This window comes from Cricetulus griseus, chromosome 2 (assembly GCF_003668045.3).
Source record: "Cricetulus griseus strain 17A/GY chromosome 2, alternate assembly CriGri-PICRH-1.0, whole genome shotgun sequence".
Classification (NCBI taxonomy): domain Eukaryota; kingdom Metazoa; phylum Chordata; class Mammalia; order Rodentia; family Cricetidae; genus Cricetulus; species Cricetulus griseus.
In genome coordinates this window covers 271195759-271217760 of record NC_048595.1, presented here as the reverse complement: position 1 = coordinate 271217760, position 22002 = coordinate 271195759, and the positions used below count along the sequence as shown (strand labels likewise).

The window sequence follows — 22002 nt, the reverse complement described above, 5'->3', positions numbered from 1 at the left end:
TTTGGGAAGTTTCTTGGATTCCCCTGACCAACAACTTGAAAGGAAATTTCTTATGCCTGCTACTGAGGTTTTTGTTAGTCTGTAACTCCTGGGGAGAGCATTATCACTCCAAGTGTTGTACATTTATTTCACTTCATTAAATCCATGTGCGTAATACATAAATGTTATATGTAGTTTTAGGCAAATGTAAACTATGAAAAGCCCTGTGGCTTTTTCAAGTATCTGTAGTGTTTTCTATCCTTCCTCTCTCCCCACTTAAAGCTTCCCCCTTTTCTCATTTCCCCTTTCATATGACCTGCTACCCTTTATACCAAGATGATGCAGTAATATATGTGACTATCATGTTAAGATTTTTCACACTTTACAATTATTTTGTTGGTTTATAGTTATATTTATCTACTCTCCCCATACATATTTCATATTGACAAGAAAAAAAACCCATGAAACCACTGTTTTGCCATTATCTTTAAGGATTTGATTTGTATTAGGGATTGAGTCTATTTCCTAGTGTGTTTTGGATAAGTTCTTGGCTTTGTGATTTTTTTTTTAAGCTCTATTCTTTTCTATGTAGCTTGACATCTGTTTATTTACAGTTACAGTTTTTATGGTCTACTTCCTTTTTATTTCATCCCTTCTTGTGTTTCTTTCTTTCTCTTCTGAACATACTACTCTCTGGTTGGTTGTAAACTCCAAGAAATAAATATCCCTATTTTGAGGAAATGTTCCCTGGATCAGTTCCGTAGCTCTTCCCCCAACCAGAACACAGCAGATTGCTGTTGAATTTTGAATGTCACCAGCAGACAGATGATAATGGCTCAAGATGGATAATGAAATGCTTGAAACACAGATGGGCCCATAAATCAATTTTCTTTTTCTTAGGACTTCCTTCTGACACCGAAGAATCAATATAATTAACACTGGTTTCAGACCAATATCATTTGAATGGTACCTCTATGGCCCTACTGACTGCTCTATTTATTGGATACTTGATGGGTGCTGTACTTTGCTCTGTCACCTAGTCGGGGAAAGGCTACATTGAAGTGTTTACTAATAGTTATTTTGGGGGTTGTTATTGTTTGGTGTGTGTGTGTGTGTGTGTGTGTGTGTGTGTGTGTGTGTGTGTGTGTGTGTTGTGTGTGTTTGTGATGTGGGGTAGGGGTGTGTATTGGGGCAAGTGCCTATGCAGATGTGTGTGCATGTGGAGGCTAAAGGATCTACCTACCTTGCTTTTTAAGACAGGGTACCTCACTGGTGTGGAGTTTACCAAATAGGCTAGAGTGGTTTCCCTGTAGGACCACCTGACTCTACCTCCCTAGCCGAGGTGACTACCCACATCTCCCTAGCCAAGAAGGCTACCTATCACCTCCCTGGCCAAGGTGGCTACCCACCATGCTGGGCTGTTCTGTGTGTTTTTAGGAATTGAAGTCAGATCCTTATGATTGCATGACAAGCACTTTACTTCCTGACCTATCTCCTTAGGTCCTGTTGTTCGTGTGGATGAGGTGTCACTATATAGCTCAGACCAACCTAGAACTCAAGATGGCCTGCTTTTACCTCTCCAGGATTGGGATTATAGGTGTGCACCACCACCACACTATGCAAAAACCACTGATTTCAAAAGTAAATCTTCCACAGACAGTACTCAGCCCATGATCTCAAAGGGGGCACCCACGAATGTCATGTGCATCATTCATGTTATAGGATGATTTAAAGTTCCAATTAAAAAGAAAAGTACATGAACTTGATGGTAATGGTTTGGAGATATCAGGAATAGTTAAGCTCAACAGTGTATGTAATCAAATAGAAAAAGGTTGTGAGGTTTTGTTGCTGATGGTGCTCCTTTTTGTTTTATTACAACAGAATCAGGGAAGGTTACAGGTGATAGTAACCTATGGATTTCTATTTTCAGATAACAGGTCTCTTTCTGCTTTATCTCCAGCATCAGTCCCTGGCCAAGATGATGATGATGATAGTGGTCACTCAATGTACACCCCAGACCACTACTCTACACTAGGAAGGCTTGATAGCTATCGGCCTACAGGGCAGCGCTCAGAAACCAGGGACTCCAGCTGTCAGACAGAAGACGTGAAAGTCATCCCACCATCAATGAGGAGGATCAGGGCCCACAAAGGGCTAGGCATCGCTGCCCAGATGAGCCACCTCCCGGGCTCCTCTGGCAACATGTCTGTGCTGAGCGATTCGGCTGGTATCGTGTTCCCATCTCGCCTCAATAATGATGCTGATTTCCACAGTCTCCCACGGTCTGGTGCGAGAGCAAGCACCTATTCCCTGGAGTCAAGGATGGGTGCCCTGGGCTCTGCTGACAACATGGATGACACTTTCCGCCACCAGGGGGGTAGCTCCCAGGGGCATGAAAACTTTGCACATTTAGGGGGTGCCTCGAGGTCTGGAATGCTCTTGAGGCCCAAATCCCAGCAACTGAGGTTCTCAGAGAGCGAAAACATAGCAAGTCCAGCATGTGTGGTTTCGCCTCATGCAGCCTACTCTACCAGTGTCATTCCAAATGCCACACTACTGTCTTCTTCAGAGGTTATTGTTATTCACACTGCTCAGAGTATGGGACAGCTGGACAGTAGAATGCCTGGGTCATCCACGTACTCAAAGATAAAACCCAGAGATCGCCCCATGCCCAGATGTTCTCTGAAAGATGACCATCAGTCCCCGAGTCACCACTGGAATGAGCGTCATATTATTCATTCACAGGCTTTAGCCTCCTCTGCCTCTAGTGCCACCACACTGTTGTCCCTCTGTGATTCAGAGGTCCCTCTAAATGCCCCAGCCAGCAGGGAGAATGGGTCTCAAGCCATACCCTATCATTGTAGAAACAACCTGAACTTTCCTGCCCACCTTCCAGAGGTGGATGGCAAGAGCGAGTCTAGTTATTCGGGGGACAGGGGGCATGGCAGTTCTGAGCCCTGGGAATGTAGAGCTTCCAGCAATGGTCAGGCATCCCCACTGAAGCCACACCTGGCAACACCTGGTTGTTCTACTCCCACGAGTAACATGAGCAGCTGCAGCTTGGACCAAACATCTGTCAAGGAGGATGCCAGGTCCCTGTATTCAGAGGACCACGACGGTTACTCTGTGACCACTCACAGTGACTCTGGACACGAGACTGGAAACGTGTACAACATCAGTGATGGCTTTGGGAACCCCAGGCACAGTATGGTCAATGTTTTTGATGGAAGGGCTCAGAGAAGCCAAGGGGATCAGGCCAATCATCAGGATAAATCCCTTTCCAGAAACATCTCTCTGAGGAAAGCAAAGAAACCACCCCTGCCACCCTGCCGCACGGACTCCCTTCGAAGGGTTCCCAAGAAGAACAGCCAGTCCAATGGGCAGATGCTCAATGAGAGCCTGATCGCCTCGCTCCAACACTCGCTGCAACAAAGCCTACCTGGCAAGGGTGGCAGCTCCCCTTCCCAGAGCCCCTGCAGTGACTTTGAGGAACCCTGGCTCCCTCGCTCCAGAAGCCAGAGCATTGTCAGTGAGGGTAGCAGCATGACCTCCACCACCACTCCCAATGTGTACTCTCTGTGTGGGGTTACTCCATCACAGAGTGACACAAGCAGCGTCAAGTCAGAATACACAGACCCTTGGGGCTACTACATTGACTACACCAGCTTTCAGGAAGAGCCAGGGAATCCCACAGGGGGCTGCTCGGCCAGCAGTGAGGCGCCAACTGGAAATGGGCCAGTCTGCCATATCCAAGAGGGGTCCAGAGGCCCAATGCCCCAAGTGCCTGGTGGCTCAGTTAAACCAAAGATCACGTCACCGGAGAAGTCACAGAGAGTCACCTCTCCATCCAGTGGGTATTCCAGCCAGTCTAATACACCCACAGCTCTCACCCCTGTGCCTGTATTTTTAAAATCAATGTCACCAGCAAATGGGAAAGGGAAGGCCAAGCCCAAGGTACCAGAAAGGAAGTCGTCTCTAATCTCCTCAGTGTCCATCTCCTCTTCGTCCACTTCTCTCTCCTCTAACACTTCTACAGAAGGAAGTGGCACCATGAAGAAATTGGATTCAGCCCTGGCCTCGCCCCTTGCTCCTCCCCCTCCCCTTCCCCCTCTGCCTTCTCCCTGTCTGGCAGACAAGTCCTCCTTTCTTCCACCACCTCCTCCTCTAGCAGATTGCCCCGAGGGCTCTCCTCTGCCTCCATCTCCGGTGTTCCCCCCTCCGCCACCAGAAGCCCTTGTTCCCTTCTGCTCCCCCACTGACAGGTGCCTTTCTCCTCCCCCCACAGCTCTTAGCTCTCCTCTTCCTGGATCCTCACCTCCCTTGCCAGCACCTCCACCTTTCTTGCCCTCGTCAGAACCCCCTCCAGCTCCACCCCTGGACCCCAAATTCATGAAAGACAGCAGGCCTTTTTTCAAAAACTCTAGGCAGTCCGAATCCTCCAGGGAGGCCCTCAGGCGGCCTGCCAACAAGGAGGAGGGTTGCCGACCCCCCATGCCCTTGATCACCACGGAAGCGTTGCAGATGGTACAGTTGAGGCCAGTGAAAAAGAACTCAGGCGCCGAGACAGCCCTGTTTTCTGAACCATCAGCTCAGGAACAACGAACTCCGACTGCTCCACAGTATCACTTAAAGCCATCTGCTCTCCTCAAATCCCGAAATAGCATAAATGAAATGGAGAGTGAAAGCCAGCCTGCCTCTGTGACGAGCTCGCATCCGATGCCTGCCAAGAGCCAGAGTCAGGGTGACCATGACAGAGCAGCCGAGCGTGGCGGCCTTCTGAGCCGCAGTGATGGAGCTCAGTGTCCAGGACCCAGCCTCAGGACCACTCTGCTCCCAGACTCTTCACCCAGCAGGAAGCCACCCCCCATCTCCAAGAAGCCCAAACTGTTCCTGGTGGTACCACCTCCGCAGAGAGATTTCACAGCGGAGCCCACAGAGAACGGGAGCGAAGCATTTCCAGGCGTGCCCAGCCCTCCCAGGGCAGAGGAGGAGGCTGTACACAGTCAAGAGGAGAAAACCAGCCCAGCATCCCGAGCTGGTTCTCATGCTACGCCCCCCACCCCCAACAGTCCGGTTCTGGAAAGAGGAGCTGCAGGGTCTTTGTCCCCTGGCTGTGTGGAGACCAATGTCCCCATGGTTCAGCCCAGTGACTCACCGGGCCCTACACAGGAAGAGTCAGCCGAGAGCAGCGTGGATGGTGAGGGCAATGCGGAGAGCTGCCGGTCTCAACAGGGCAGGGAAGGTAAGCCTGGCTGCTCTCCGTTGTACTCTTCTGATGCTCTGGAGCTGAGCCAAATAGGGCTGCTGAACACTCATTGCAAACCAGGTGAAGCAGCCCAGACTTAGGCGAGGGCCGGCAGCGTGTGGGCTTCTGACACCTCATTACCCACGCTGCTTCGTGAAAATTTTAAAATCTCTGGATCCAAGAGAAGAGAGGGAAAAGTAAGTGTGTGTGTGTGTGTGTGTGTGTGTGTGTGTGTGTGTGTGTGTGCGTGCAGCAGGCTGGGTATTCAGCAGCAGGAGTAATCTCCCTTCAGAAGAGCTACAAAGAAATGTTCTAACAAAATTTAAGAGCAACTTCGTCCAAAGTCTGTAGCAGGAAACACTGAGCCCTGACTGCCAGTAAGTGTTGTGTCTCCCTCTCTCTGTAAAAACGCATACTGCAGACCCACCCGCTTCCCCGTGGCTCTCTCACTTTGTCAGAAATGACAGGGAAGCGGTATGTTTCAGAGCCGGGCCAAGGACTGAAGTGCTAGTCACGGCATCTTGTGTTTGCCTGCTTTTCTTCTCTCTAGCTGGGCTGCTGGAACCCAACACAGCTTCTTCCTCAGATGCTCGGGACTTCTCTAAGGAAGATGGGAGTGATGACGTCATGACCCCCACTAGACCCATGACAACAGAGGACCTGTTTGCAGCCATTCACAGGTATCCCAAACTCCTTTGTTATACTTCAGTATATTTTCTAATGCCTTCTTTCCAGGAGGTGCCTCTGCTGTCTTGCGGTGTCTTCTGTCAGCCAGGGATGGCTCCTTCAACTTCACTCATTTTTAAATCTTTCTTATACTTTAATTTTCCTTTAAGTCTGATTTCTGTTTTTACTTTGTTCCATTGGTTTCCATGCTGACATTGAGGACATAGTGTGGTACCTGCTCATTGACACAGCTGTGGCTGGCAAGACACCTAGTGTGTCAGTCATGTGACCCAGTGTTTACAAGATTTGGATCCCGCCCTAGGGTGAGGAAGGCTGCCTTCTGTGGACTTAGGGTACATAGACTAGCCCTATAGAGCCATTTTCCTAAGAATGCTTTAGTTGATTTCTTTATCATTTTGTTTGTTTTTTAGAAAATCCATAATTTCATACTGCTTTTTTTTTTTGGCTCTTTCAATGTTTCATCAAGAGTATATGTTTCTTTTTTTTCTTTTGTCCTCCAATTACTCCCATATCTGCCCCCAGTCATTTCAAATTTTCTCTCTCTTTCCCCCCCCCTCTCTCTTTCTCTCTCTCAGAAAATTCTTTTCCTTTTAAAGCCACTAGAAACCATGGGGTTCAATTTGTGTAGATCAGCTAGCTACACTTGAGCTGCCCTGGAATATGGTTGATATACCTAGTGTGGCTACATTGAAGGAATCTGACTTTTCCTCTTGAAGCAGCTATCATTTGTGAATAGCTTCTTGATGAGGGGTGTGACATTGTGCCCAGTTTCCCTCTTTTGTGCTGGGATTTTGTCTACCTTTTTTATATAGACTGAGTTCATTTGTAGGTCTGTCGTGTTGTGTCTGGAAAATGCCATTTCCTTAAAGTTGTCCACCACATCTAGATCTAACATCCTTTCCACTTGCTTCTTCCATATTCCAGAGCTTTGCTGGTCCTGATGCAGAGTTGAGCACTGTCTCCAAAGTCTCTAGTGGTCTCAAAGTCTCTAGTCTCTTTTGCAGGAGCAAAAAAGCACACTTTGTTACCATATACCCCTGGCGCCACCTGCTGTCTTTTTTATAGAAGTACAGCCAGCAGGTTTTTCAAAGGAGCTGTGTTTAGATGGTTACCCATGAGAGTAACTGATTGCACACTGTAGCCTTATTTATTACATTGCTTGGCTGTATACATCCGAGTCTCTCCACAGTGGCATCAAAGTAGAAAATGATAAGATTCAGATATGTACAAACATTTTAACGCTGTGTAAAGAAATGTTCTTGCTGCTTAGGTTTCAAATCTATGCTGTCAAGACTTCGTTTTGACCTGAGTGATGGTCCCTTATTTTCCTTCTGGGACCAAGTACCCTATAGAATCATTTGATTCTCTGTATAAATAGCCCGTGCCATCACAGCTCCTGGATTCTTAGAGTTTAAAGTGAAAAGGTTGTTGTATTCAGAAGAAGAAAGTCCCACCCTCCACTAGAACTCTGTGCAACACAGAACTATCTAATGTGGGGGAAGTGAACTGGGATTTGAGTTACCAAGTTGAGTTGACAAAGAATTATGTGTATGTCTTTAGCTTGTCTTTGCTTTGTTTTTGCCTCTTAATTGTAGTTTTGGTCTAAAAGACCCTAAAGACCAGCCCCTTTTCTGTTGCTTCTCTGGTTTCTTTGATCTCATTAGAAATAAAAGGGAACTAGTTACCTGGTTCTTTCTCAAAACAGGGAAATGAGAAATTCATCTCTTGAAAGCAAATTAAGTGATGTTTGTAGAGGTTTACTCGGATGTTTCTAACTGTGGCCATATTGGACACATAATAAGCCCTCAATAAATATTTTCTGAATTAAATGAAACCAATTGGAACTTAACTGTTAGGAAATTCTGAGACCTAATGTCTTTCATTTAGGACGGAATGCACTGAGTTTCTAAATATATGGGAATCTGTATTTATAATCACAAGCCACAGGGATGTGTGTTGCCAAGTTGCTGTGTGTACTAAATACTCGGTCTCAAGGAAATCCAACTGTTGTGGAGCCAAATCACTGCAGATTTTTTCCTAAAAATATTCCAGAGGTCTCTTCTATATTTTATTTTGGCAGCCTTCAGAAGGCTCTGGAGAATGTGTGGTTTCTGCTACAGGGACAGTGCCATCTATTACAGATATAGAAATCAGCCAGTTTGTAACATTCCCTGCACACATGGGAGAATTACAGGCCAAGCAGCCTTAGGAGTAGATTGAAAAGACAGAACTCAGTTATATGCTAATTTCTGTTGTCAGTATTAATACTGAATTAGCAGATGTAATCAAAGTCCATCTGAAGCCTGGGGCACTTAGAATGTTATGTTCACAACGTTCAGCACCTAAATTCATAATGTCATTTAAAGACTATCCAAGTTGAAGCACAGCTTTTAAGTGTTATCATGCAAATTAACTCCCTTCAGATTTAAAGCCAGATGGAAAGTGTAGAACACCAGTTGAGGTGTGAAATTTTTATATTTGTTGAAGCAATTAGACTTTAATCCAGTGTTAACTATTTAAATGCCTGTTAGAGCTATCATCTTTAGAAATGCACACACACACACACACACACACACACACACACACACACACACACACCACACTATGCAGAGACATCAGAAATTTAAATTTAACTCATTTTGTTGGAGGCAGCTGCTCCCTGAGAAACAACAGTGTTTTTGTTTGTTTGTTTGTTTGTTTTTGTTTTTGTAAACCTTGCCATCTCTTTTAGTTCAATATCTACAATTAAAGGCTCTAAATTTCAAAGAGCATGATTGTGACGTTTTGTGCCTCAGCACACTCCGACAATTTAAAAGCAAGTCAAAACATAATAGCACAGATTAGTGTCTGGAAGATTGAGAAGGCAGAGTTGCTCTGGTGGGTAGCCAGTGTTCAGCGATATAGATGTGTAAGTACATGGCAAGAAGGTCCATCAAGACTGAGTTGTGCTAAGTATGTCTGTGTGTGTGGGGGGGGATCATAGTCTAGATTCCCCTTTTAAATACACAATTAGACAAGACCCCTTCTAAGCTCTTTTCCAGCTCCATAAATTTGAAACTCTTCTTTCATTCCTTGCTCTTGGTAACCATCATGCAGAACTGTTAAACAAAGGTACTTTAGGCACATTCTGCTGCCATGAGGGGAAGGGACTTCTGGTGCCTTGACTTCAATAGTAAATAACATCAGAGAAGTGAAGTTCTTGGGCTCATCTTTAATGTTTGGAGAGAGAGAGAGAGAGAGAGAGAGAGAGAGAGAGAGAGAGAGAGAGAGAGAGAGAGTCTGTTCACTAAGGTGACAGGAGGATGACAGGTGATTGCAGTAAGGGTTGCTGAGGAGTGACGTTTATCTCAATTTTGTTTTTAATTTAGATCCAAAAGGAAAGTCCTCGGCCGCAAAGACTCAGAAGACGATCACACCCGAAACCACTCTCCCTCCCCGCCAGTGACACCCACGGGTGCAGCACCTAGCCTGGCCTCTCCAAAGCAAGTAGGTTCTATTCAGAGAAGCATGAAAAAGAGTGCTACCAGCAGTGACAACTTCAAAGCTCTGCTGCTAAAGAAGGGCAGTCGCTCGGACACCAGCGCTCGCATGTCCGCAGCAGAGATGCTCAAGTCCACGGATCCTCGATTCCAGAGATCCAGGTCGGAGCCTTCACCAGACGTCCCGGACAGCCCGTCCAGCTGCTCCCCCAACAAGAACAGGAGGGCCCAGGAGGAGTGGGCCAAGAACGAAGGCTTGATGCCTCGGAGTCTGTCCTTTTCAGGCCCACGGTACAGCCGTAGCCGGACGCCACCCTCTGCGGCCAGCAGCAGGTACAGCATGCGGAACCGCATCCAGAGCAGCCCGATGACTGTCATCTCCGAGGGAGAGGGAGAGCCTGCTGAGCCAGCGGACAACAAAACACACAGGGCCCCGGACTCTGCCAGGGGATGCTCTCTGGACAGGCTGGAGGGGAAAAAAGTGGACCCAGACAGCCTGCTGTGTAGGGAGGAGCCCACTTCTGTGGATGGCATGGGAAGGGCAGAGGGCAAAGGTCTCTCGGAGCACTGTGGGGGTAGTGAAGAGTTAGGGTCAGAACCTGCCTCTCTTGAGTGAGGTTGGAGGGAATGCATCACTCGGAAGTCTATGTGGCCTTTTCCTGGCTTGTGGGGACCCCACTCAGCATTGGTGATGGGGAGGTCTCAGCCTTGCAGGTCACTTAGGACTCACTCGCCATGTGGCTTAAAAGCAAGTAGAAGCTTCAACTTCTGAAAGTGCTTCCTGGGGAAGATTTTTGTTTGTTTGTTTGCTTGTTTGTTTTTCCCAAAAATGCCAGGTGTGTGTATATGTGTGCATTTTGAACACTTTATTCTAACACATACACACACTAACATTGTGTATAGAAATAGGAGAAGTCAGAGTTAAGGTAGATAGAGTCATGAAGACTTCTGGACCGTGGTGGTAACTGCTTTCAATGCATTATGGGTATGGGAATGAGTAAGTTCAGTAAGCTAAGAGGCAGCGGGGCTGATCCTAACCATGGAACACCGCCATGTGTGCATGTGCTATAGCTCAAGACACAACATGGAAACCCTGAAGAGACTGGGAAATGGCTAAGCAACTCATTGGTTCAGGTACTTTGTGGGGGAGGGGCTCTGCTGATGCTGCTTCCTCCTTCTTTTGTAAAAATAACCCAAGTGGAAGTGTGGAGACTATGTCCTGTGCCTACCACTCACACTTCTAGCCTGATGTTGGAAGCGTGGGTGGGTTTTTTTTTTTTTTTTCTTTTTTAAAACATGAATTCCCTAGAGTTGCAACCAAGCCCTTCTCCAACGGAGGTGATGCTATGGTTGCTGAGGTGATGGTGTAGTAGAACGAGGGAAGAGAGAGGCAAGAAGAGCAGGGTCTCATGAGGAGAGGGGAATGGGTGATGCTGCTGGATTGTTTCCTGTTTATTAAATAAAATATTTTCAGAATTAAATCAGAAAACGTGCACTGTAGAACTGTGGGTGGGTGAAGCTTTTCCTTTCAAAAGAGTTCTTTTGTTTTCAAACCAGAGTGTAAACTTCCGTGTGACAGCTTGTCACTTGAAATGTCGACATTGCTAACTCTTGGATCTCCTTTTGGTTATACCAAAGAAAAATAATACAGCTATTCCCCCACCCCCTGAACTGCTTGCAGCATCATGTCCTTACTTAGAAGGTTTACCAAAATCTATTATATAGTATCTCACTTTCAAGAAAATGCTGACTCTTGTTAGTGGAAGAAACTGATAAAATTGGTAGGGCTTGGCTATTAATTAGCCCTGGGAAATGAGTTTTTAGATTAAAAAGATTTTTTTTTTTGCACCATTTGATTTGTGTGGTTTTTGTATTTGTTTATGAGTTGAGTTGCTGAGTCCCTTCTGGGTTCTTCCCATTAGAATTCCAGCATGTTTTAGAATTGGGATGAGAGTGTGCAAAGTGTTTGTTTTACTGTAACAATTTGTGCCCCTTGCTTCCTTCCAGGTCTCGTATGCCCAGAACAAACCACACTCTTCATTTTTCTCCCAATGATTACATCGAACTTTTAAAGCCACTGTGGTTTGCCATTGACAACCACAAATGATGACTTGACATGTGGCCACAGGGATTTTTTTCTTTTAATCCTTTGGGTTAATTTTCAACTACATGGGGGCACACAGATCATTTTTTGTAAATCTTAGGAAGGTCATATTGAGTTTTGCATACCTAAAAAAATTAGAATGTATGTGGCTATCAGAAATCTTGAAATTAATATATCAATATTTGTTTGAGGGCAAGATGAGGAGCACTAGAACTAATTATAAAATGATTTAAAATCCCCATTTTAAAGATATTTATTAGGTTTTTAAGTTTGCTTTGAATAAAACAATTGTAAAGTCAGTATTTGAAACTTGTTTGTATGTGCATTTAAAGTTTCTTAAGTAAAAAAAAAAGTTTCTTAAGTTTTCAAAGAAGTATCTATTGTATGTCAAACATATTTTTTCCTCATACCCCATCTCTTCCTACTTCTCTCCACCTCCCATTAGCCTTGGGCGGTTTTATTCCTACTTTCTATGGAACTATTCTACTAATACAGAATCATTGAGTATGTTTACTGGACATGAAGTGAAAAGCAGTGAGACCCAGCTGGTGCTGGGTGGAGGCAGAAAGGAGACAGAACAGCAGAGGCATTGGGCAGTGCCTCTAAAGGCATATGAAAACCACTTTAGAAGATAACATTCTAAAGTGTGAGTGATGGATGGACCAGTTTAGTTGGTGTGGTTTGTGGAGTGAGGTGATTTCATAGATGTGAGTAATATACAGGGAAAGAAGAATCTAGACTCACTGCATATCCTCGGTGTTGCTGCTTTTCTGGCTTGAGGACTACTTCTGTGTGTGGGTTAGGTCATATTTCAGGCTTTGTGAGAGCCAAGTGGATGGCTCTCCTCATGCTGGAGAGCTAGAGAGGTACCAGGGCTAAGTTTCTACTTCATTTTTCTAAGAATTAGTGAATATTTGGTCTGTGTGTTGGAAAGAGTCTTAACTTTGGGTCCCTTGCTATCCTCTGAGGGTTTTTAATTGAAATTGGTCACCTTTCATGTAGGGGCAAGAATGAACACACACACACACACACACACACACACACACACACACACACACACACACACACACACACACACACACGCTCTCGGGATCCATGAGTTCTGTATCTAGGAAGTCAACTAACTACAGATCAAAAAACATCTGCAAAAAGGATGGGGTGGGCTTGCTTTTTGTGAGTGAAACTCGTATTAGTTTTGTAACTGTTCATTTGAGGAATTAAAACCACAAGGAAAGAAAAGGGGGCATTTCGGTGTCTACATTATCTCCACCCACTGGTGATACCCTGCACTCTGTAGCTAGGATCCTGGCAATCAGATGACATACTAGATAGATTTCATTGTTTGCACATGAACTTTTTCTCAGCCTACATGCAAATAAATGTTTATATCAGTGAGGTTCCATCACCTGCATCTTATAATGGATGTGGCTTGCTCTGCCAACTTTATAATGCAGCAATTCTTATAGGATCTAAGTAACAACAGTTTGGGGCACAATACCATTTACTGTCCCATGTTTCCATCTCCCCCAGCATCCTATAGTATTCCAGAAGCTATTAATTCAGTCTTATTGTTAGCATAACTTGCTTTTAGGACCCCAGGAACATGCACATAGTTCTTCCATTGAGAGACAGAAAGAAGAGAGAGAGAGAGAGAGAGAGAGAGAGAGAGAGAGAGAGAGAGAGAGCCCCACATAGTCAAATCTGCATGGATGTGGAGGACAGAGGTTTGATATTGAATGTCTTCAGTCTTCAGTTGCTCTCCATCTTATCTTTTGAGACAGGGTCTCTCTTTGAACCTGGAACTTGATTAGGCAAAGCTGTCTGGCCAGTGAGCACCAGGGATCTGCTTGTTTCTATGTCCCCAGTCCTGGGATTATGGTACACAGTGCCCTACACGGGTACCAGGGCTCTGAATCTGGACTCTCATGCTTGAGTATCGAGTGCTTCACCAGCAGAGCCACCTTCCTCCCATCTGATTTCACACTCACTACACACTGCTAGTGGTCTGTTGTGTGTTGTTTTCTTGCCTTTTTTAATTTTTAAAATTTATGTATAGGATTACTCTATCTGCATATATAACTTCTTGCCAGAAGAGGGCATCAGATCCCACTATAGATGGTTATAAGCTACCATGTGCTTGCTGGGGCTTGAACTCAGGACCCCTGGAAGAGCAGCCAGCTCTCTTAACTGCAGAGCCATCTCTCCAGCCCGTGTGTTTTTTCTTTACCAAAGATACCTCCAGTACCACAGGATCTACCAAACCCAGGAAGCTAATTCCTTTACATCTGTCACTTCCAAAGAAGCTTTTCAACTAAGTAACCTCTCTACTATGACGACATTCACTTGGGGACTTTATCTGATGTCTTAGCATGTCTTACCTCTATTCTGGCTTAGTGGGGTCACAAGCTCCTTCCAATTCCAGGATCTGTAAATTACATATTGAGCTACTTACCAGTTCTTCAGTCTGAACATGGTAGCCAAGCTTTGCAGCATCTTTGGCACATAGCCATTTATTCCAGAGGCAGGTGGATCTCTGAGTTTGAGACCAGCCTGGTCTACAAGAGCTAGTTCCAGGACAGCCTCCAAAGCCACAGAGAAACCTTGCCTCTAACCCCCCCCCCCCAAAGAAAGCAAATTGTGGTTACAATCCTGGAAGCCAAGAGAAGGGGGTCAGATTTTGGGATGCACCTATTACTCTTTGGAGGAAAGAACTTCACACTGCCCTTCCTTATGCCAGGGCAGAGGAAGGAGGGTCAGGTACTTCTCTATTTTAATAACTGGCAGTGGTCTCCCTGCAGGCTCAAGATATTCACAGTCTTCTAGGAATGAAAATTGTGTGGGTAGGGAGGATGTAGGTCAGCTGCTAGAATCCTTGCTTAGATTTGAGCCCTAGAACCTCATAAACTAGGTGCGTTAGCTGTTGCCAAGATTTCTTCCCATGGGAAACCACAAGGTCTACTCCTCCTCCTGAGGTTCCAACAACAACCTGGGGTATGATTTCACCAACATTTACCCAGTAGAGCCAATGCGTTTTTTAGGCTTACTTACAGGCAGGATCCACTCTGGAAAGTGTACACCTTGCTGGGATGATGACTTCACTTCCCCATGAAAGCCCCGCCCCTCATATTTCCCCACCCACATGTTCTAGCCCCTCCCAGAGACTCATGCAGCAAGCAATTAGGGCCGAATTGAATATAACTGGTTGGGAGTGCTGGCTAGTCAGGTGAGGGTAGTGACCCTTCCCATCCCTTCCTTCCAAGAGGGAACATCAACAGTTCGACAGGCCCAGTAGTAACGATATCTGGTAAGCAGGCCGCGTTGGACGCCTGAAGATGTCAGCTGTTTGGCTCAGAGGATAGCTTCCTACAACAGTGGTGCAGGCCTGCCTGACATCTCTGCACATGGGAGGCGGAGATCAGAGGATCAGAAAGTCAAGGTCCTATTCAGTATGTATAGATTTAGGTCCCCGGTTAGCGGTGCTTTTCGGGGAGGTTTAGGAGCCTTGCTGGAAGAGGTATGCCACTGGAGGCAGGCTTTGACACTTGCAGTTCACTCTGCTTCCTGCTTTTTGAAGAGGTGAATTCTCACCGCCTGTCCCTTGTTGCCATACTTGGCGTCTTAATCTTCTGGAAAGGTAAGCCCGGATGAACCCTTTCTTCTGTGAGTTGCTTTTGGTCATGGTGCTTTATCACGACATCAGAAAAGTAATAAAAACAAGGAATTCAAGACCAGCCTGGGTTAGAGACCTGGTCTTTAAAAAAAAAAAAAGTGTGTGTGTGTGTTGGGGCGGGGGTGGGGGTGGGGAGGCTATCAGCCTGTCCTCATTGTGTTTCAGACTCCTACATTTGATTCTGTCTAGGCATCACTACATTTGATTCTGTCTAGGCATCACAGACCTGGTCTGGTTGGACATTGGCTGGTTTTTAGTTAGTTTTACCATCTGAGTTCACACTTGACCTTCAGAGTTTTGTGCTTGGCTGTATGGGTGAAGGACTTGTAATAGTTGATTTTCTGTATGCATCTGCATATTCATGTGTGTGGATACATGTGTGTATATGCATGTGGAACCCAGAAGCCCACCTCAGGTGTTATTCTTCAGATATTGTCCCCTTAACTTTGGGGGCAGTGACTCCTATTGGCCTGAAACTGGTGAAGTAGGCTAGGACAGCAAACCAAGCCCCAGCGATCTCCTTGAATCCACTTCCTCATCAGTAGGATTCCAAGGGCGAAGCATTGTACCTGGCATTTTTGTTGTTGTTGTTTTTTTTTGTTTTGTTTTGTTTTTTCGAGACAGGGTTTCTCTGTGTAGCTTTGGAGCCTATCCTGGCACTCACTCTGGAGACCAGGCTGGCCTCGAACTCACAGAGATCTGCCTGCCTCTGCCTCCCGAGTGCTGGGATTAAAGGTGTGTGCCACCAACGCCTAGCCCATACCTGGCATTTTTAAAGTGGTTCTTGGAACCGACCTCGAGTCCTTATGGTTTTATTTCTTGAGCCACTGGGGATAGGGGCTAAGCTCTTGTGTATAGTGGGTATGATGGCTAATCTTGGTTGTCGACTTGACACACCTGAGAAGAGGGAACCTCAACTGAAAAATTGCTTTCATCAGATTGATCTTCGGGCATACCTGTGAGGGCATTTTCTTGATTGCTAGTTGAGTTGATATATAAAGGCCCAGCCCACCGTGAGAAACGCTAACTCTGGGCAGGTGAATCTGGGCTGCTCAAGAATGAGCCAGCCAGGAATGGCAGCAAGCCAGCCACCAAGCAATGTTCCTCCATGGTTTCTGCCTTGTGTTCCTGTTTTGAGTCCCTCCCTTCACCCATCTGAAGGTGATTCTCTGCCACAACTCCACATCTCAGAAAGGAAGTGTCACAGTGACAAGTGGCAAGTAGGGTCAATACCAACTTCACATCAGCAACCCAACTTCTAAATGAGGCCACTGAGTATTGTCCCAGCTCTGGTAACTGTACCTCCTCAACTACAACTCAATCCATACAAGCTTTAGAAAGCCCTTTAATCCCCAGACTCTGGGTTTCCTAAAGCCCTTTGTAAGGTCAGCAGTTTTCTTTATCCATAGAGTCGGTGCCCTAGAGGCCTAGCTGTCCCACTCAGCAAGCAGCATGCACAGCATTTTAGTGTGGGTGCTGAACATGGCCTCTTCCTTTGCTGCTGCCACTTCTACCCAAGAGGTTCCCCCCCCCTCATCATTCTCACTCTCTCTGCTGTCCTTCAGAAGGACTTTCCCTGGCCATGATGTATAACCACCACACAAGTTTCCATGTCTTTGTCTCACAGGCTCATTTCAAGTCTGTCTGTGTTCATTTATATGTGAACAGGCACATATGTGTGTGAGAGCATGCATGAATGTGTGTGTACATTGGGAGGCCAGGGAACAACCTTGGCTATCTTTTCTTTTTTTATTATTTTTTTAAAATTTAAATTAGAAACAAGCTTGTTTTACTTGTTGAACCCAGTTCCCTCTCCCTCCTCCTACCAATCCCCTATCCCATCCCCTTTCTGCTACCCAGGGAGGGCGAGGGTTTCCATGGGGGATCTTCAAGTCTGTCATATCATTTGGCCTAGGTCCTCCCCCATGTGTCTAGACTGACAGAGTATCCCTCTATGTGGAATGAGCTCCCAATGGCCATTTGTACACTAGGGATAAATACTGATCCACTACCAGAGGCCCCATAGATTGTCCAGGCCTCCTGACTAACACCACCTTCAGGGGGCCTAGATCAGTCCTATGCTGGTTTTCCAGCTATCAGTCTGGGATCCATGAACTCCGCCTTGTTGAGGTCAGCTGTTTCTGTGGGTTTCTCCAGCCTGGTCTTGACCATTTTGCTCATCACTCTTCCATCTCTGCAACTGGATTCTAGGAGTTTGGCTCAGTGTTTAGCTGAGTCTCTGCTTCTGCTTCCATCAGCTACTGGCTGAAGGCTCTTGGATGGCATATAAGGTAGTCATCAATCTCATTACTGGGGAAGGGCATTTAAGGTAGCCTCTCCACTATTGCTTAGATTCTTTTTGTTTGTTTTTTGAGACAGGTTTCTCTGTGTAGCTTTGGAGTCTATCCTGGCACTGGCTCTGAAGACCAGGCTGGCCTGGAACTCACAGGGATCTTCCTGCCTCTGCCTCCGGAGTGCTGGGATTAAAGGCATGTGCCACCAACACCTGGCTATTGCTTAGATTCTTAGTTGGGATAATCCTTGTAGATCTCTGGACATTTCCCTGGTGCCAGATTCATCTTTAAGCCTGTAATGGCTCCCTCTACTATGGTATCTCTTTTCTTGCTCTCCTCTATTCTTTCCCCGACTCAATCTTCCTGCTCCCTCATGTCCTCCTCTTCTCCCCTTCTTTCTCCTAACTTCCTCTCCCCTCCTCCCTTCCTCCCAATTAGCTCCGGAGATCTTGTCCCTTTCCCCTTCTCCGGGGGATCATGTATGTCTCTCTTAGGATCCTCCTTGTTTCTTAGCTTCTCTGGCGGTGTGGATTGTAGGTTGGTTATCCTTTGCTCTATGTCTAAAATCCATATATGAGTTGAGTACATACTATGTTTGTCTTTTTGTGACTGGGTTACCTCACTCAGGGTGGTTTCTTCTGGTGCCATCCATTTGCCTGCAAGTTTCAAGATTCCATTGTTTTTTTCTGCTGAGTAGTATTCCATTGTGTAAATGTAGCACATTTTCTCCATCCATTCCTCAGGTTGAGGGGCATCTAGGTTGTTTCCAGGTTCTGGCTATTACAAATAATGCTGCTATGAACATAGTGGAACAGATGTCCTTGTTATATGAATGTGCATCTTTTGTGTATATGCCTAAGAGTGGAATTGCTGGATCTTGTGGTAGACTGATTCCCATTTTCCTGAGGAACTGCCATACTGATTTCCAAAGTGGCTGTACAAGTTGGCACTCCTACCAGCAGTGGAGGAATGTTCCCCTTTCTCCACATCCTCTCCAGTATAGACTGTCATTGGTGTTTTTGATTTTAGCCATCTGATAGGAGCAAGGTGGTATCTCAGAGTTGTTTTTATTTGCATTTCCCTGATGGCTAAGGATGTTGAGCACTTTCTTAAGTATCTTTCAGATTGGCTGTCTTTTCATCATGAGATGTTCACTCTGATTTTTGTTGTTGTTAGTTTTGTTGTTGTTGGTTTTTTTGTTTTTTTGTTTGTTTGTTTGAGACCAGGTCACTCACCAGCTTAGAATTCACCAAATAGCCTAGAGGCTGTCCTGAGAGAACTAAGGATCTGCCTGTCTCCAATTCTCTAGTTCTGAGCTTCCAAGCACATGCCACCATGTCCAGCTTTTTTTTCCATTTGTTTGTTTTCATTTTAATGTAGACATTGTACAGAGGTCCATTTCTATAGCAAACATTTTACTGATGGAACACTCTCCCCAGCAACCCTCATATCATTTCTTGATAGCACTTAAGGTCATCTTATTTCATTGAACTTCCTTACCGTCTAGGAGGCAAAGTCTTTTCAGTCAGGGCCCCCATCCTTCATGAACACTACTGAATTTTCAGCAGGCAACTGGACTCAGTAGACAAATGAACCATGTTGGTGAATAGGAAGTCAGTCAATAATGAGGGACCATGAGCACTGTCCCAGGATCACAGTAAGAACTCCATGACCTGAACCATGAAAATAAGTGCCAAGTCATGGAACTGCTTGTGTTGGGGGAGGTAGATTTGGGATTTTTAAGATGCTAAGTGGTGACTGTAAAGGGATGATCGAATGCTATGAGTTTCAGTGAATTATTTTCAAAAGCTATCTTCTGAAAAACCTGACTTAACCTGTGAAAACACAGATGGTTGTGTGGAAAGCAAAGGGTACATGGGACTGACCTCCTTAATTCCTGAAATGTGGCCTTATAGTCCAAAGCTCCAAGGAAGCCTTTGGTCAACTCTTTCCAGGGCATCTAAATAAAGAGGCAAAGTGGTAGGTGTGGTGATGTCTTTCTTGCACAAATAAAGCCTGTCTGAGGGTCAGAGAATGGAGCTTGCCACTAGCTAACCATAGAGGCCTGGAGGTCTGTATAGACAGACAGGAAGTGACATAGCTGGGCAGAAACAGGATATAAGCAGGGACAAACAGGAAAAGGTAAGGTGTGCCATGGCTTGCTCCTTCTCTCTGATTTCACAGCATTTCCCTCTATATCTGACTCCGGATATCTAGACCAATTAAGAACTCTTTTACAGGTGGGTGTAGTATGACAAGCAAGCTGGGAACTGTCCTATATGAGAGTCAAGAAAAAATGGGATTTCTGGTGGGGGAATCAGATTTCCAAAACCGGAGTCTGTTCTGGGTGCAGCAATTGGAGGCATTGAGTTTGCAGAGGAGACAGGATCTTGTTCATGGAACAAATTATACCAACAGCAAAGAGGAAGGCTGACACTTAGAAAAAGAAAGTCTAAACATGTCTCCCATGGAGGAGGGAAAATATAGTAAGCAATGTTAACACAAAGGATTCGTGTCAGTCACAAAATTAACCAATTCGATGCTGTGAGAAAACTCTGTCTGGATCTACCAATTTACGGTTGAAATGATTTTAGCTTCTAGAGGAAGAGAAAGGGAAAATGGAATACATTGAACTTGAATGGGGCAAAAATCAGGTGTTTTTGAACATTTTTCCCATTTTAGTCATCAGAAATAGGTTCCTTTCATTTAAAACAGAATTTATGCATGTTTCATATGGAACTGCAGGTTAAATTATGGAAATATTTGCCTCCTAACAGTAGAAGTTAGTGCTGTGGACTTTCATCAGTAGGAGAGACTAAAGGCATCCTCCAGCTAGTGATCATATATATCCATGCTATAAAAGTAATTTCTTTTTTGCAAGCATAGATATGTAAGAAATCAATAAATTTAACATGCAACTCAAGGAAATAATGCTGAGAATTAAAGATTTTTGTATCTGCAGTAATTTAAAAACTCAAAATGTAGCTTGCTTTGTACCAAAAATGACTGTCTCAAGGGTTTCTGTGCAGGAAGCATATTACCTCAGTTGGCCTCGTGAGGGAAGAAAGGAAAACCAGGTCAGCCTCTGCCCTTACAGTTTTGTCTGGGGCAACTAAGATCTCTGTGCCTCAGTTTCCCCTTCTATAAAATAATGATGCTCGCATGTGGATTTTTCTGAAGTTTAGCTGTGAGGATTCAGGTGACGCATTCAAAATCGACTACCTAGAAACTTGTAATTGTGGGGACAGATGGTGGTCTAGAGCAATGCTTCTCAACCTGTGGGTTGGGACCACTTTGGTAAACCTCTGCCTCCCAAAATAGTTACGACAATTCATGAAAGTAGCAAATTTATAGTTATGAAGTAACAATGAAAATAATTTTATGCTGGGGGGTGGTCACCACACCATGGCAGCATTTGGAAGGTTGAGAACACTGTTCTAGAGACTTTAATTTTACAAAGACACCTTCTAACATTAAAGTTGGGGGAATCTCATGCATCACTTAACCCTATTCAATCTCCTGGCCCCATAGCCTCAGGAAGTGACAGTGTGGCCCGTGCTTACACAGTCAATGAGATGTGGGAGCCAAGTCACTTGTGGGAAGTTTTAATTATCAGGATGCTCCTGAGATCTAACCTGCTTGGTCCCTGCTCTGAAAGCCATCAACCCAGGAGTCCACATTGGAGTAAGCGCCCTTCTCAGGACAGCTGCCAGGAACTTGAATGTGGCTTGATCTTCCTAACGAGAAGACTTGACAGAACAAGGAGGCAAGGCTTTCTGACTTCCTTGATTTCCAACCCATGCTTGGAAAGAGTAAGAGTTTCCATAAAACCTCTAGAAAGACTCCATGGCATGCTTTAAAATTTTAAATTCAAGTGAATGCTAAAATTAGGAATATGTGTGTATTTCTTCAGAAGGCACACCTAACAAGTAGCAGAGGACATGTCACCATTTCATCAATTTATTTTCTGTCTCCAAATTTTGTCAATACTTTATGGTAAGAGCTTTCTTTAGGCAGGGAGCAGTAGCTGGATGGGGACCTGGGAACACTGGAAAAATGTAATAGTGGCAGCAGTAAGAGACTAGTTTTGTATCCGACATAATTTTACTTCTACATCGGACAAACCTTTAACATGTTTATTGCTGTTATATGAAAGGTAGAGCATTCAAATGTCATAAGTCCAAGCGAAGAAGGCAACTTGATGGTGATAGTTTGAATAAGAAGAAATGGCATGGCATTGCCCTCAATCCTCATGGAAATAGAGGCCATCTCACTTATGACCCATTTACAGACTTGGTACCTAGAACGAAATAAAGTTTCCCAAAAAGGCACACTGGAAATAAGCATGATTCAGGTTGGTGTCTAGTGTAAGATATCCTAGAATAGCGGTTTTCAGCCTGCAGGTTGCGACCCCTTTGGGGTCACATATCAGACATCCCATATATCAGGTATTTACATTATGAAAACACTGGATACTTCACTTGTGGTGATGTTGATGCCTGCATTCAACAGAAGTTCTGCCCCTGGCAGTCATCTTCATTTTC

The 22002-nt window shown here is 45.1% G+C and overlaps 1 protein-coding gene across 4 annotated transcripts in view; it reads left to right on the top strand.

The window, feature by feature from the left end:
* The window catches only part of Nhsl1 (NHS like 1), a 225211-nt gene extending 213417 nt beyond the window's left edge, over positions 1-11794 (top strand). For 3 of the 4 annotated variants that reach the window (XM_035440376.1, XM_035440374.1, XM_027401947.2), the window contains 3 exons: positions 1940-5221; positions 5775-5904; positions 9280-11794. In XM_035440376.1, the coding sequence (XP_035296267.1) occupies positions 1940-5221; positions 5775-5904; positions 9280-10006 (4139 nt within the window). In that variant the 3' untranslated portion in view covers positions 10007-11794. Of the gene's footprint in view, positions 1-1909; positions 5222-5774; positions 5905-9279 lie in introns of all 4 variants that reach the window. The other variant, XM_035440375.1, reaches the window with a different exon arrangement.
* Positions 11795-22002: the final 10208 nt, after the last annotated feature.